Source organism: Artemia sp. Qi Xiang Cuo, chromosome 13 (assembly GCF_049724085.1).
Source record: "Artemia sp. Qi Xiang Cuo chromosome 13, ASM4972408v1, whole genome shotgun sequence".
Classification (NCBI taxonomy): Eukaryota; Metazoa; Arthropoda; class Branchiopoda; order Anostraca; family Artemiidae; genus Artemia; species Artemia sp. Qi Xiang Cuo.
In genome coordinates, this window is record NC_142806.1 from 33,490,331 (window position 1) to 33,506,627 (window position 16,297).

Consider the following 16,297-nt stretch of genomic DNA (forward strand, 5'->3'; position numbering starts at 1 on the left):
TATTAAACAACAATTGTACGCTAAGAAAGATCGGTTATTATACAGTAAACTCCGTAAAGAATACAAGAAGTCGTTGAAGACAAATAAAGTGGATAAAGAGAAGGAGAGCGATCGAGAAATGGTAAAACAGCTTGTGAGTAAGGATAAGAAATCGTTTTGACAGGAACTTAGGGGGTAATACGACAGCACCAAGAGAAGTTTTAGCCTCCGGAAGCTTCGTAGCCCAAGTATTTAGAAGAGCAGGAGAGAGGAAGTAGTCAGCAAGAACATTATTCAGATCAACTTCAGAAACGAATTTGTTTTCCATCGCAAGAGGTGGATTATGGCCTTATAGACCTAGTGGACCTAAGGGAAGTGTAGACTTCATTAAAAAAGATGAAAGGAACATCGATACCTGGTCTAGATGGTATAACAACATCAGTGTAGAAAAATGGAATAGAATATTTACTTCAAATCGTGTCTTTACTCTTCACATTTACTTTACAGATGAGTTATTTTTGGCAGAATAAGTGGACTCTGTCGACGATGTTTCCATTATATGTGAGGGGACATAAGAGTGGCCACGGTAATTATAAAGGGATCCATTGACGTGATAGTTTAGAAAAATTATTTTGTAAGGTAGAAGATAGTAGTTCAAAAAGATGGCTATGTAGGAAAGAAGAGCTTAGTAAGGTTCAAACAGGTTTCAGAGAAAGATATGAAACTGTAGACCATATTTTTACGTTATAAGTTTGCGTGAATGAATATAGGAAGCCCAGGAAAGGCGGTTTTTGTTTAAGGTATGGAGAGCGTAGGTTTGATGAGAGAGGGCTGGTGAATATAATGAGTGATGAATGTCAATGCAAGTATTAAAAATTTAGGATGATTTCGCGATTTGACAATGGAAAACAGAAGTAGAATTTTGTGATTTTTGTTTTCCTTCATTTATATTACATCAATTATTTAGAAGTGAATTTTCTTGTTTGATTTGAATTGCCATGGCCCTAAGAACTTTTAGCACAAAAAGAAACTTAGTGACATGCGGGTTGAAAATCCTTGGGTGATTCCATTTTAAACAAGGTGTAACACGTTTGCCTTGCTGGTAAAAATTCGGCAGCAGGTTTCGCTACAAGTCCATTATAAGGCTTCAACACCACCGATTGAAAATCCTTGCGTGATTTCACCAGCAGCAAAGTGCAACATGCCTAACTTCGAGCTAAGGAATTGGTGGTGATCGGGACGAGAGACCGCGGGTGACTGGGCTCTTGCAGAGATTCCGAGCCAAGTTTGCTTGTCAATCGAGCGAGGGTTCAGACATAAGCAAGGGGTTTCAATAATGAAGATTAAAAATCTCAATATGATTGAGCTTCAAAAAAGGCGCAATACCCTATCTTTAAACTGAACAGTTGGCGATAGGCTGGGCGGTTTTGAAGGGGGAAATGGCCCACCTGGATTTGGTAATGATACCGGATTCTAAAATTATTCCAGCTCAGCGTTGTTTCAAATAAAAACATTTCTGATAAAAAGTTAGTTTGGGAATAATACGAGGAATATCGGAGGGGATCCACATTCTTCCTCCGGGATGCAGATAAGCAAACAAAGTGCCGTAGAATAGAACCTACACCCAGTTAGGACTTCTTAGAGGTGCAACATACCTACTTTTCTGCAAAACAGTTGGTGGAGAAAAGGGATTCATAAGAGTTATCATAGGCCTCCTTTTTGCCATTCTTTGAGCTTATTGATAATCATTACACGTTTCCTGCCCGCACTTCAGATAAAGAGTTGTCAGTAAGAGAGGACTTAGTGCACGGTGAACTTCATCATTTTTATACCGAGTCAAGATTAAGCTTGATTTTACAAGGAATCTTTATCATTTTTTTCCCAGAATGCACCTCAAAAGGAAGTTATCAGCTCATCAAAGTTCCCAAAATGGGGTGTAACATGACCAAATTTTTGCACGGAAAATTGACGTCATACACTTTAATCAGCTCATCAAGGATTATTAATGATCGTTAAATACATCTCAATCTTAATTCAAAAGTGTGTTTATTTGCCATGGGCCAACCTTCTAATATTGCTGGTAAGAAAGGGGCTCTAAAAGGGGAGCTCTAGTTTCTTTAACAAAAAGTGTTAAAATAAAGAAAGCATATGTGATAACAGTCGTCTACCTCATGCTTAAAATAATAATAGAGAAACTGGGCTAAAATCACAAACAGAAATGGCTTATAACAGTGGAAGAGGAAACTTTTGGATTAATCGTTTGAATTTCCAGATTCTTCTATGTATTGTGATAAGCGGAGCTTCAGCTGCTCGACACTGAATATCTATCACTTCTTTGAAACAAACTTGATAATACTGATTCATAAAAAGTTTCTTTTTCTATCCGTGGTTTTCTCAAGGCAATATATTTTTAATCACGACGATTAATCAAGAATACATGCGCCCCCCTTTAAAAATAGTAGTTTTGAATTACTTTCTTGGATCCCTTACCATAAAATATACAGAACTGTAGTGATGTATATCTGCAGCAATAGATTTCTAGGTATTACAGGCCTGAAGGCATAAAACCATATTTGAAACCATTTTGAATGTTTGGTGTAAGTTGAAGAAAACTTAAAAAAGTAGGGGGGAATTACCTTTCCAGTGACAATGTTGCCAATGCAACGGAGTGCAGGTATAATAATGGCAGTCTCGTCACTCTTCAGTAGCTTTATAAGTTGGGGAACAAGTCCAGCATCAACGACTAGCTTAATTTGGTTGGTACTCGAATCTGAGATGTACGATAAAGCCCAGCATGTATGAGCTAGAAAGAATATGAATGTATGATAGAACCCAACATGTATCAACTAGAAAAAATATGAATACCTACTAAGTGATGGGTACTTTTCAATCCTTTCCTTGTACTTGAGGCGACAACAGCCCATTGGTTTTGTCCATTGCAGAACAGAGTAGAGTGGGAGCAGAGAATTCACTTTTCAAGCACAAGCATGAATGATTATACCCCTTGCTCTACCAGCAGTACGATGGGCGTTCGCTTCCGTATTGCAATCACATCAAACTTGTCACGGTATCTTCGCAAATTGAATAAAAACTTGTTTTTAAAAAGAGGAAACAAATTGAACCAAAGCCAGGAGCAATTCTATAATTTTTAAACCAGTACAACGTATTCAGAATAGAAGGGCTGCAAACTACTTGATTCCCCTCCTCGTCTTAGCACTAGAGGCACTCTAAATATATCTAATACTTGATTTATGACTGTAAAAATCTCAAAAATAAGAACACTGATGTTTTGAACATTCGAATAAAGTTTGGAGTTGAAAACGTAGTATCTCATTAGAAAATATATGCTAGACAAAATAGATATACAATAAAAAAAAACCACTGCTTAGATAAATGTGCCCACCGGGAAAGGTAAATTCCACAGAGTTGATACAAAAAAAACATCCTAAAATAGGTCAACGGTCCAACTCTTGTATTTTTTCAAACTTTTAAAGGTACATAACAATCTTTTGATTGCATTTACCTGTTTGCTTCAAATTAAAATATAGTAGTATTTTAATCGAAACTAATTGCAATCGAACACTACTAAATAGATAAATTCAAGCAAACTTCATGAGCCCATTCCTATTGAGCGTGCAAGTTCTTAAAAATCATTCTTAATTTTCTAAAAGTTCAAAATAGCTTTGAATAGCCATATAAAAATTGGATCTAGAAATCAAATTGTCTTTTGACGTCCGTATTTCTACAATAGTTACGTTTGTAAATATATTTTAAGACTACACTGGCTACATGATTTTTGACAAGAAAAAAAAACGAAAAAATACGAAGAAAAAAAAATGTAAAAATAAACAAGAAACCAAATCGAGGGTTAATTTTTTTAGTGCTAAGCGCGGTTTAGTCAAAGCCCTTGCCGAAATATGAGGATTGTCTTTACGTTGCTTCTTTTCCACTGGCTGGAAATTACCCTCGTTTAAGATACTTGATTTTTTTTTTTCGTTACACTTTCTCGTTTTTTGTCAAAGAACGACAGTAAACCAATGCAATTACAAAAATAAAAGGACTAGTCTAAAACTTTTTGATCGTTAGACGTAAGGAGGTGCTTTATACCATGTAGATACTACGTACCCTGCCAGAAAAAATTAAAATAAAAGGACTAACCTAAAACTTTTGATCGTTGGACGTAAGGAGGTGCTTTATACCATGTAGATACTACATATCCTACCAGCCAAAATTAAGATAAAAGGACTAACCTAAAACTTCTTGATCGTTAGACGTAAGGAGGTGCTTTAGACCATGTAGATACTTATTGGTTTGCCAGACGGGCGGGCGAGGATCCTTGTACCTGCATAGATTCGACAGAGTAAAAGCAACATTCCTCAAAAGTAATATCTAAAAAAAACACCTTATTAACAAGAATAACCTAAAATATTTATAAGTTACTTTACTTATAAGTAAAGTAACTTATAAATTAGTTACTTTATGATTTATCAGTAATAACTTTGCCCTCAGCTATATTCAGAATGTGAACAGGGGTTATAAAATTCATCATGGTAATTAAAAACACATTTCATAGAAAAGTAATTGCGCGTTTTTGGCCGAAGAGGTAGTAAAAAGAGAATATGAGCTACCAAATCTTGATTTAAAAAATTAATATCGTCTATCATAAATATACCCTTTTTAACGCTCATTTACGTTTATCTTACTACTCCACTGCTGTCTTAATTGTTACTAACTATTTTTATATTCTGTTTTTAGTTATATCATCATATCACTTAATCCTGTGGCTGTCGAAATTGCTAGTATTTTTCATGAATGATGTGCATATAGTGTTTATGTCTGGAGCCAAACCGCAAATTAATCCCTAGCCTCTAGTTCTTACCAAACTTCAATAAGATCCAACAGACCATTTTAATAAATATTGATAACGTGAATGGCCAGAATGATAATAATAATAATAATAATCTTTATTCATTCCCTTTATCACACAGCAATAACATGGGTATCGTCAATTAAAGCACAAAAAGACACAACACCAAGAAAAACACAAATGATGAACCATCACCTCTACATCATGACACTATTGTTGTAACATCTGACGTAGTAGGGCACAAAGGATTTTAGATTTCTTGTTGTCAAGTGTGTAGGTGGGCACTCCAACAGTTTTTTTTCCCTCTTTCAGAGTTGTCAACCTTGTTTTGTGTGCGTGGGTCTCTGAAGTAAATGGAGGAAGGATATCTCGGTGTATTGAGGACTTCAGGATGTCAGCTCTTAACTACATTAGCATTTCATGCCTCCTTTCCTCCAGGGTTGGGAGCTTGAGTTGGCTCAAGCTTTGTTCATAGTTTTTATAATTCGGCACAAGAATTATTTCGCAGGCTCTCTTGTGAATTTTTTCAAGTTCATGTCTGTGTGTCCCTATAAGTGACGGATTCGAGTCAGGACAGCCATACATCATTACGGGCCTTACAGAGGGTTTATAATTCGAAAGAAAGAGTTGCTCTCTTAGTCCAAACATTAGTAGACTTGCAAAAGATTTTCGAAAACCAGATGCCTTTGCTGTGATAGGGATGCATACGGATGGGTCTAGGAGAGGGAACAAAAGGGCACATGCTACTTCCCAGATAGCTGAAAATTACACTAATTACATGATCAGTGGGGCAAATTTACTGATGTGGGAGCCCAAGCTTTGTCTTGGTACCGCACTCCTCCCGTCATAAAGTCTGTGTCCGCCCCTGATTCCAAAGGTACCAAACACAAAGACTGCAGCTGTTGACAAGATTTTAAAGATTTAATCCTCGTAATTAGGCTAATGAAAATCGAATTTGATGTCTTAGCCCTCGTCCTTCAAAGGAGACTGGATCATGCATAGACCCCGAGATACAGCTATGAGCCTAGCTCCCGTTCCAAACCAACAAGTTTTGATTCCGACGGACCCCTTTACTTTCCACTGATATTCGTTAAAATCTTTCAACCATTTATAGTAAATGTCTTGATGACCAAAATTAGGAGCACCTTTTCTCCAACAGCATCAGGTACAACCTCTCGGCGTGCAATACTAGGACCAGCACTCTAACTTTCGACCAAGTATGATAAGACCAACCCCTCGATTTAATAGATCTCTTGATGACCAAAATTTAGGAGCACCTTTTCTCCAATAGCATCAAGTACAACTTCTCGGCGTGCAAAATTAGGACGGGCGCTCTGATTTTCGGCCAAGTATGATAAGTCCCAACCACTCGATTTAATAGATTTCATGATGACGAAAATTTATTGGCCATCTTCTCACATAATTGTCAAACAGGGTAGGGATTCTGAAAACGTAAAACAATGATAGTTTCTCTTGCTTCTAACAAAATTTAGTTTATATCTGATTCCTCCTTCAGCTAAGTGTCCTCATGACAAGACTTTAGGGGGCTTTTTCTTTCCTTTTCCCACAAAGGCCAGGTCCTGAGCCCCTGAAAGAATAACTAGGACATTAGATCTTGCTTCTCACCAAGCTTCGCTTCAATACGATATCCCTTTCTTTTAAATATTCTCACGAGATGAATTTGTGGACCCCACCCCTCCACACAGATAAGAATGTAACAAATGTAAATATAGAGAGAAAACGGGTATAATATGTAAACAAAGCCATGAAAAAAAACCAACAAACTTTAAATAATAAAAATCCGAATATTTTGACTCCACGTCCGAGAGTCTTCATCCACGGAAAAACAATGAATTAAGATAAATTAAACACAGCATATAAAGAAAATCAAACGATAAATAATAAAACTCGCGTCTTAATAACTTCCAATATCACAGAACCAATATCAATATCACTTCCAATAGACTAATAATGCTAATAGCACGAATGCGCAACACAAAATGACAAGTTAGATTGTCTCAGGTTAAGATCAAACGAACTCTAGAAAAAATCTAAGGTTATATATGGCAACAAGCCAAGAAAATATATGTATTATCTACTTAATAATTTTTTTGTGGATTTAGGTGCGGGAAGTTGACTCTTGCCAGTATTGATTTAGTCCTGACTTACAAATAGTTAGTGGCAACGAACTGTAAGCAAGGATCAAAAGAATCAGTTTATTAAGGTGATTCCAAATATATAAGAGTCATTAAGTTTAGTGTTGCCCATCAAAAACTAAGAGCCAGGGAAAATTTGCCCAATTTTCGAAAAAGGGGCAAAACATCCCCTAGAAGTCCAGGAATCTTAACAAAATCACACCATCAGATTTAGAATATCAGAGAACTCTACTGTAGAGATTTCAAGCTCCCATCTGCAAAAGTGTGAAATTTTGTAGTTTTGCCAGAAGTTTTTTGCCCCCTCCTACACTCCTTTTCCCCCTAAAGTTGTCCGATCATAATTTTAAGATAACAAGTTTCTTCAGAAGGGTTCAAAGGTCCAGTAAATAATCCCCAAGGGCTGTGTAGGGGTGGTGACATCTGAAAAGACATAGTTACTGGACTTTCCAACGTAGCTGATCAAAATAGCCATCTCAAAATTTTATTGGATGTGTTTGGGGATTTGATTGGTGTGGAAGGGGGGGGGGTCTTGTTGGCCTCCCATCACTTTTAACTCTTGAAAAGGGCACTAGAACTTTCAATTTCCAATCGAATGACCTGTTTTCGAAGTTTCAACAACTTCTATACGAAACGCCTTGGTCAGAAAAAATAGATAGGCAATAATGATACGCTGCCTATGATAATGATGAGCTTCTTTAGTCATTCATGACAGCTTAGACACAAGCATAAGTATTTCTAGCCGGTTTCAGAGAGAGAGCAGACTTATCAAAAAAAAATTAAATAAGAAATTTTATTCTAATTAGAATAAATTCTGAATCTAATTATAATTTTTTTTTTTTCCAAACTTACGACCTGAGAAATATCAAAATGGAATCAAGAGCAAATTATCAGATAACCCAGATGAAAAAGAAGTTTTCATCTGCTTGGTTTTAACAAATATTTTGAATATAAATCAAATTCAAAGAAACACAGTGAAATTATATCCTCCAAGGCAGCAAGAGGCCTAGATTTATTTCGTCGTTTTCGTTTTTTTTTCTGGTCTCACTCATAAAGATTATTTATGGTACGATTACCCAACCTTATATTGTATAAGCGTGTGCTCTTTGGGCAAGAAATTTTTATGCTAATTATAGAAGAATCCAGACGATTCAGAACAAAGCAGTTCGTATTTTTGGGGAATGTGCTAATTTTAGTAATACACTTATTTGTTGATCGCATTTTAAAATTTTGAATGTTGGTCAATTACGGGATCACCAGTTATTAACACTGCTATACCAATGTTTAAAGGGTGTTTCACCAGCTTATTTTGTGGATATTTTTTCTATTGATTCTGATTACCATTCTTATCATACTAGGAATGCAGATAAGCTAGTATTATGAGAAGAGAAATACAGTGAGATCAGCTCATGTGTTTCGTCACATAAGTGTAACCCTCTGGAATAACCTCCCGGACAGCATTACACGCTCTGTATCTGTTTCTTAATTTAAATCACAGGTCAAAAAGTTCCTACTTAGTCGAGATGCAGGATGAGAGCAGGTCCCTTGTGAAGGTTTAGTTTTTTTGTTTCATTTATATGTTTATTTCGCCAGTGTATTTATTAATATGTTATTGATTATGTGAATTAATTAATTAATTAAGTTACTACACACAGGTTATTTGACCTTCTAGTAGTGGCTATGTTTGTTTAATTTGATTTGTTGTTTTTTTGAATAGATCAATAAATTAATCTCAAACCTAATTGAAGTGATAGATCCTAGGATCAACCGAATAAAAATTACGATTAACGATAAAATTATTAGCCTAATTCTTATAGCTTCTACAGTAACAAATATGACCATTTTTACAACTCCTGATGACGGTAAAAGAAAGCTAGACTAATATCATACTGAACTGATTATCATAGATTTTTTTAAATATCAGTTTGTGAATAGAAATAAAATTAAGGCTTGGAATTTATAAATTCAATATAAATTCAATATTAGATAAGTTTGACTGGCATCAAACAGTCTATGGTAACAAAATATAAGTAGCCTAAGGAGCAAGTCGTTCCAATAATATAAAAAATTCTAAAAAAAAGAATTTCGATAAGAATAGATACATAAAAAACATTGGCTTGTTATGTTGATCCCAATTATATAAAATTTATTAAACTTAATACAACCCACCAAAAGCTACGAGCCCGAGAAAATTTCCCTGATGTTTAAAAAAGGAAGAAATATACCCCAAAAGTCAAGGAATCTTAATGGAAAATGCAGCACCAGATTCGACCAATCAGAAAGCACTACTATAGAGGTTCCAAGCTCCCATATGTAAAAATGTAGAATTTTGTGTTTTTCTGCCCGAACAAAGATCATGGATTCGTGTTTAATTGTTTTGTTTTTATATTCTTAGGAGAGATTGCATCGAACCAATGGCCCAAAAAGATCGGGAGAGGGCTCGTCCAAACAGATATAAAAAGTACTAGTGCCCTTTTAAGTGACTAAAATTATTAGATCGGGAGTCAATTAGTTTATTTCAGGGACTATGTGTCCTAAAGAAAGCCCCGAAAACCACAAAATCAGTTGATAATCAAAATTGAATAAGATTATGCACGGCTTTACAGAGTTTTAAACAGTTTAAAAAAGAAGCGAAACCCAGATGAATTAAAAAAGGAAATTGCCCAGCAGCAGCATAATAAAAAGGTAAACATACAGGTAATTTTATTTTCAGTTATAATGTCACTAGAAGCTACTTTGATACTTTCAATCATATGTATTAATTACTTGGATCCGTGCCAAATATGAAACACAGATAATAAACAAAAAACACACGATGAATCAAAGAGTATAAAAGTATATAAAAGGTTCTTTTTTTATTTAGAAATTTGTATCCATTCTTCTTTGTCGGATTTTATGTATAATCGATGAATAGATCAGTTGACTTAAAAGTCCAAAACAAATTAAATCTGACACTCTAATGAAAACTAGGATTAAAATTAAAGAAAGTAACTCACCGGGCTGGTCGTATTAATCAAATTCAACAGAGGCTGTATAACGCTATTCTTCTTAACTTCACCTTGAAAAGCAGCACCGTCACCGGCTATATTTCCAATAGCCAAAACAGCTTGCTCAGTAACTTCCGTATGAGGAGAACTAAGAAGAGACACTAACACATCTATGGCTTGAACTACAGTTCTTGTTTGTTTAGAAGTCCCAGAAGCAATATTTGTCAAAGCCCCGCAAGCTTGAACCTGAAGTTCTGGCCTAAAAGAAAAAAATCCATCAGTTTATGCTCTCTCTTTCCCTCCTCAAGAGTCAATTAGCAATTAACACGCAATTTAATTACAAATGTACACAGTGTCGAATAAATAACTAATTCATACGCTAAACAAAGTGCTTATGGTTTAGACACTTGTAAGAAATAGGTTTAGATCTCATGTTGAATATTCATCCTTTTGTATACCTGAAGTTATTTCTTTTGATATTATTTCTTTTTATTCAGGATTAATTTGTTATATTTTGTGTTTTCACAGTTTATTTAAACAAACATTCTTTTTCTCACAGTTTTCCCACTTTTTTTCCGTGTGCTGAAAATAGCTTAGCGTATATTTCAATTGAATTTCTGCAACTGGTTCGAAAATTTTCTATATTTTTTGGTTTATCCTTGCGGTTTTTTTAAACTACCTATATAGACACTTGGCGATTCATATAAATAAAACAGTAATAACAAAAATTATAAATATTCCGTAATTAAAATAGTACGACATGAAAAATACCGTGATAGTAACAAAACGTAATGACAGTTGTATTGCAACTACGCCATCGTGTAACTGAACCCCGCGCACCTGAATCCTCATTTAACTAAACCCCATTCAACTGACCCTTCATGCAGCTCATCCCCCCATGTTATAATTCATTCGTACCCAAGGTCTTTTTAAGAGCGATTATTTTGAGAAAAATTTAGCACTGGAATCTCTCTCAGATGGTAGCGCCTTGAACAGGTGTGGAACGAACCGGTGTTAATTAACTGCACAAACTCGACCAACCATATCCAGCCTCGTAACTTACTGATTTCGTTGAACCGAGCTAGCAAGGGGTAAAGTAGGCTAGTTACAATTAGGAAAAGATTTTTCTGGGCCTAGAACGAGGATATCTACGTTATATCTTGATTGTATATATGTTTTTGGCTTAACGAATACAATAAGAATATGGCTCGACTAATCATTTACAGACAGACAAATATCAATAAATAACACTTACAAGTGAATATATCTAGTCCGTTCCAAAGTACCGGGTAATAGTAAACTTACAAAGAGCAAATGCTCAAGGCATTTGCTCTTTAACTATTTTTTTATACTTTATTCCCCAAACACAATTCTGGGCTCTGGCGTCAATATCTTATCCCATAAGTCTTCGAGAGTTTTTCTTATCTGATCCACATATCCAGTTTCTTCAGATTTCAAAACGAGTATTCTTAAATTATTTTAATTTTACTCGACTAAATAATATTGTTGATCCTATTTACTACAAAACTGAGTCCTTGTTTAACTGAGCCCCGTGCGGCTAAACCCTCGTGCAACTCAACCCCGATATAACTGAACCCTCGTGCATCTCTGCCCCCATTCAACTAAACCAAGTCCAACTCAACCCTTATTCGGGACTCTATTTTTGAAAGTATTTTTTTAGATTAATCCTGAACAGAATAAAAAATTACTTGGTTTTAGACAAAACCATGAGTTGATAAAGGTAAAGAGCACAACCGCACATCGGTCCTTGCAAAATGGCTCTGTTCTAAACAGAGAAGTGGATGGAGGCTGAAGACTCCCTTACCTCCCATGTCTGAAAATCGTTAAAACTTGTTTACCTTGGTGTTTTTCTTCTCGATAATGTGCACTGACAGTTTGACCTATGACTCAAGTCATGAACTTTACAAATGAATATACAAATGAAAAATGCAAATGAATGTGCATTGTCAGTTTAATATACATCTACTGATATTTAATAATCAAAATTTTGATATTATTTGATTTATTAAAATTATAAAAGTAAAAACATTTATATTTTTTCAGTAAAGTGCAAATTTTGTTCAAGCCTTGGGAAGGCATAGGGGTTTTGCGGCCAACTTATGTTAATTTCGGCTCGTTTTGAGTTTGACTCGGTTAATAATTGTAATTTCTGTTCGTTTTGGGTTTCATTTATTTATCGATGCTGATTTGTGGTAGTTTCACGCTTGGTAGATTATTTGATTTTATTTTTGCTCATTTTTTGTTTAATGGAATTCTTTACTTTTCTTTGAAAAACTTATTTTGTGGAAAAAGTTTTTTTAATTAATTTCTGTTCGTTTTATATTGACATAGTCTTTACAGCGAAAAAGAAAATAATACTTTAAATATTTTCAGTTTTTAAGACTTTATAGTTTGGCCTGCTATTTGCATGCTGGAGAAAAACTTTCAGCAATTTTTAACCACATACACCCTTTCAAAAATCTGGACACAAATTATTAGCCCTTTGAATTTCTAATCGAATGAGCCTGTTTTGAAGTTTCTACGATAACGCCTTCAATAAAAACCTTATATGCCCCCAGGGCATAACTTAAAACCCCTGCCCTGAGGGTTGTGGGGGAGTATCCTCCTCAAAAATATATTTTCTACATGGAAATAAACTACGCTGAACAAATTGTTGACCAAAGACAATTCAGAAACCTCCGCTCTACATCTACTACCCATTACCTTGTTCACCTTATGGACACTGTATGAAACACTCGAAAAACCCAATAACCGGCTCAATGTTATTGCTGTTGACTTGCAAAAATATTTTGATTTAATCAATAACACTATACTATTAGAAAAGCTATCTAATGACTTTCAAGTTGACCCATATTTAATTAGAATAATTACATCTTTCCTCTCGTGAAATACCTGAATGTATATTCTGATCCCCTCCCAATTTATAATGGTGTGCCCCAAGGAGCCCTCTTAGGTCCAATTTTATTTCTTACAATGATAAATAACCTTGGTGTTTATTTCCCGGATAGATGGAAATTCGTTGATGATCTAACTGTCTTAGAGACATGTTCCAAAAATTCCAAAAGCAACCCAATGTACATCTTGGAATCGATATCAGCCGCAGCTCTTACTGATGATTTGAAAGTCAACCCTTTAAAGTCAACTGTTCTTACTATTAATTTCCTTAAAACTCCTCCTTCTTTCTCCTGTCCAATCCCCCCTGAAATGTCCGTTACCACTATGAAATTACTGGGCGTTACCAACTCAAGCGACTTAAAATTGGATTGTCATATTAAGGATATTTCACAACGTACAAATACCATATTTTCCCTCCTTAAACTCCTCAAAAAGATTTAATGTCCTAAATCGCATTAATTCAGCAAGTTCTTCTCATTTGTACACCCAGTCCTTGAAGGCACCTGGCCAGTTCGACATCCCGGCATCTCCATTGAATGGTCGAACAGAATAGAGGCAGTTCAAAAAAGGTGCCTAAGAATTATCTTCAATGAGGGTAAAGTACCTTATATTTCCCTACTTAGGAGAGCTAATCTTGTCACCCTTAAGGAAAGGAGAGCAAAAATTACCTTGTGTTTTGCTAACAATGCCCTTCATAACCCTCGAACAACACCCCTTTTTCCCGGTCAATATTCACCCCTTCGACCCTGCCTCCCGCGGTCTGTGTCAACAAAAATCCTCCTTCTCGCCCCCATAAGAGTTTGCACGGAAAGATATAGAAGAACTTTTATCCCTTACATAGTTGACATTTCCAACCACTGAATCTCCGCTGCCCCCCCCCCCCTCACTCACTCTTTACCTCATAGTTATTAATTTAATGACCAATTTGCAAATTTGGGGGTTTTATATTTATGTTTGTTAGTCACCAACTAACTTATGTTTTTTTTTTGTTTGCTGACGTTTGACGTTGTTATATTTTTGCTGACGACATTGGCCTTCTAATTTTATGAGTTTACTTTGTACTTTGTTTTTGTTTTTAACGTTTTTACGTATTTGACATTGACCCTTTTATAATTTGCTGTTGTTGTTTGATTGTTTGTTTTTGTTATTCTTTTTTCGCTGTATTTGACGCTAAAGGGCGAATTCGGCCCTTTTGGGCTTGTGATAGCCATTTTTCAGCAATAAATCTTATCTTATCTTAAATGGCTATCTCACAATTTTGATTGGATTTGTTTGGGGGAATGATGCGCGTGGGGGTGGGCTAGTTGCCCTCCAATCCCTTTCGACTATTAAAAGGGCACTAGCCACTCTAATTTCCAATCGAACGAGCCCTTTTCGAAGTTTCTACGACAACTCCTTCGATACGAAGTGCCCGGGTATGGAGAACCAAAAAACAGCACATTGTGCCGACATCGTTCTTTACTTAGGCAGCGCTAGCGCGCTGCCTATGATATACAAGACAGAAACAACTACAAAGATTTTTTCAGAATCTATAAACTGGGTCTCATTGGCCGGTTGATCTTATGTGGAATGAGCCCAATAAATGCTTTTACGTAACTTCAAAAGTCAAGCTGAAGGAGCTTAGGTTCACGGGTATAAAACCAGTGTTTTCACAAGCCCCTTTTCAAATTCTTACACGAGCTTCAATTTCAGAGCTCATAATTTGCAAAGTAAATATTTATCGGGCCATCATTTTGACAATAGACCAATTCCTGAAAGTTTTTTTCACTTTGGAAAAGTTCTGGGGTAAGCAAGATGGGTCTATAAGTCAGAAACTGTGAACGAAACGGGAAGCAATTTAAGCTTCTAATCAGTGCTAGTTCAAACTTATTCTTAGGCCTTGGATTGACTTGATTCAAACAAGACCTGATTTAAATAGAAGTTGATTTAGTTAAAAGGAGATTAAGTTACACGAGAGCTCAGTTACATGGGTTCAGTTGCCCGGGGGTTCAGTCGAACTAGGATCCAGTTAGATGGGATTGAGTTGCAGGGGAACTCAGTTAAAAGAGTGATTCAGTTAAATGGGTTTGGTTGCACAGAGTCAACTACACGAGGCATCAGTAAAACACACAACTCCATTGACAATTATAATGGGTTTGTCAAAAAAAAGAAAGACATTTTTTTCTAATTCTGCTAAAAAAAAATTAAGGGTGGGGGAATTCTATAGCCCTCAAAGTCCAGGCATGATAACAAATACTTATTCATATTCTTGCAAGCAATAGGCATGACGACCACAAAGAAGAAGTTAGCGGCGGCAAGAGAAGGACCATAACGGCTATTTAACTTTTAACACTGCTTCGTTTTTTGTTGTAATTATGCGTGCATTAATACAGTAAATAAAATATGTCACATTTTGGACTTCTTTGCTGCAACATCAGTATTAGCTCGTCAACAGCAAGCTCAAAAGTTCAAACTGCTTTTCGCCGTTAGACATGTTCGTTAGATATCAAGCAACAAACGTAGTAAATGTGTGAAAATTTAGATAATGTGCTCCAATTTCAAACTTCTACACTGCAATAATAGGCGGACGTTTATGACTCACAACCTCGTAAATCCCTAAGCTACATCAAAGTTAGGGGACGAAATTTTTTAATTCGTCAAAATAAAACCACAATATTGGCACATTGAATTAAACCGATCAACATCTTTTGGTAGTCATGAACCCTATGTACACTGAATTCTACAGTACTTTTTGAATAAAAAAAAAAGCTTCAAAAAACATATCAAAATTTTTATATATACATTTTTGGTACGTTTTTATGAGTCAAACATAAATTTGGGGGGGGGGGTCAAAATTCCTAGCCCTCAATCTCCTGGATACAGCATTGAGACAATATGTATTCATTTTAATAGATTCCACAGTCCTATTTTCCACGATATTCTTTTGTATTAACCTAAAACAAGATAAAAATGAACCTCACATTTCTTCTCTTTCTAGGAACTTCACTAGTTGTGGGACAATTCCAGCTTGAATTAAGTCATCGATTGGAGAATTTTTCTCTCGACTCAAGATCTTTCTAGCAGCAAATGTTGAAGACAGCTGTTGTTCAGGATTGTCAGACATTATCCCTGAAATTTTCAAAGGAACTCAAATTTCAAAAATATAGTTTGGCAGATGGAAAGAGTTGAATATCAGCTATGATATGATATCAAAATTGCCCTTTTTTCACTGATGTATGAAAGTAGTTGGAGAACACAGAAATAACATACTAAAAAATTACACAGGGAGCATAAACATTAGAGATAATAAAAAAGCCATTATTACTAGCTAAACCATTTCTTATGTTAAAAACAAGTTTCAGCTACTGGAAGCAACCATAATCCAAATAAATGTCTAGTCTATTTTGCAACTTGTC

The 16,297-nt window shown here is 35.5% G+C and overlaps 1 protein-coding gene across 1 annotated transcript in view; it reads right to left on the reverse strand.

The window, feature by feature from the left end:
* Nucleotides 1-16,055, reverse strand: part of LOC148945214 (uncharacterized) — an 18,161-nt gene extending 2,106 nt beyond the window's left edge. The window contains exons 1-4 of the mRNA XM_089098976.1: nt 15,863-16,055; nt 9,996-10,245; nt 4,230-4,368; nt 2,616-2,782 (exon numbers count right to left, since the gene is read on the reverse strand). Coding sequence (XP_088955102.1) covers nt 2,616-2,782; nt 4,230-4,368; nt 9,996-10,245; nt 15,863-16,005 — 699 coding nt within the window. The 5' untranslated portion in view covers nt 16,006-16,055. The remainder of the gene's footprint in view (nt 1-2,615; nt 2,783-4,229; nt 4,369-9,995; nt 10,246-15,862) is intronic.
* Nucleotides 16,056-16,297: the final 242 nt, after the last annotated feature.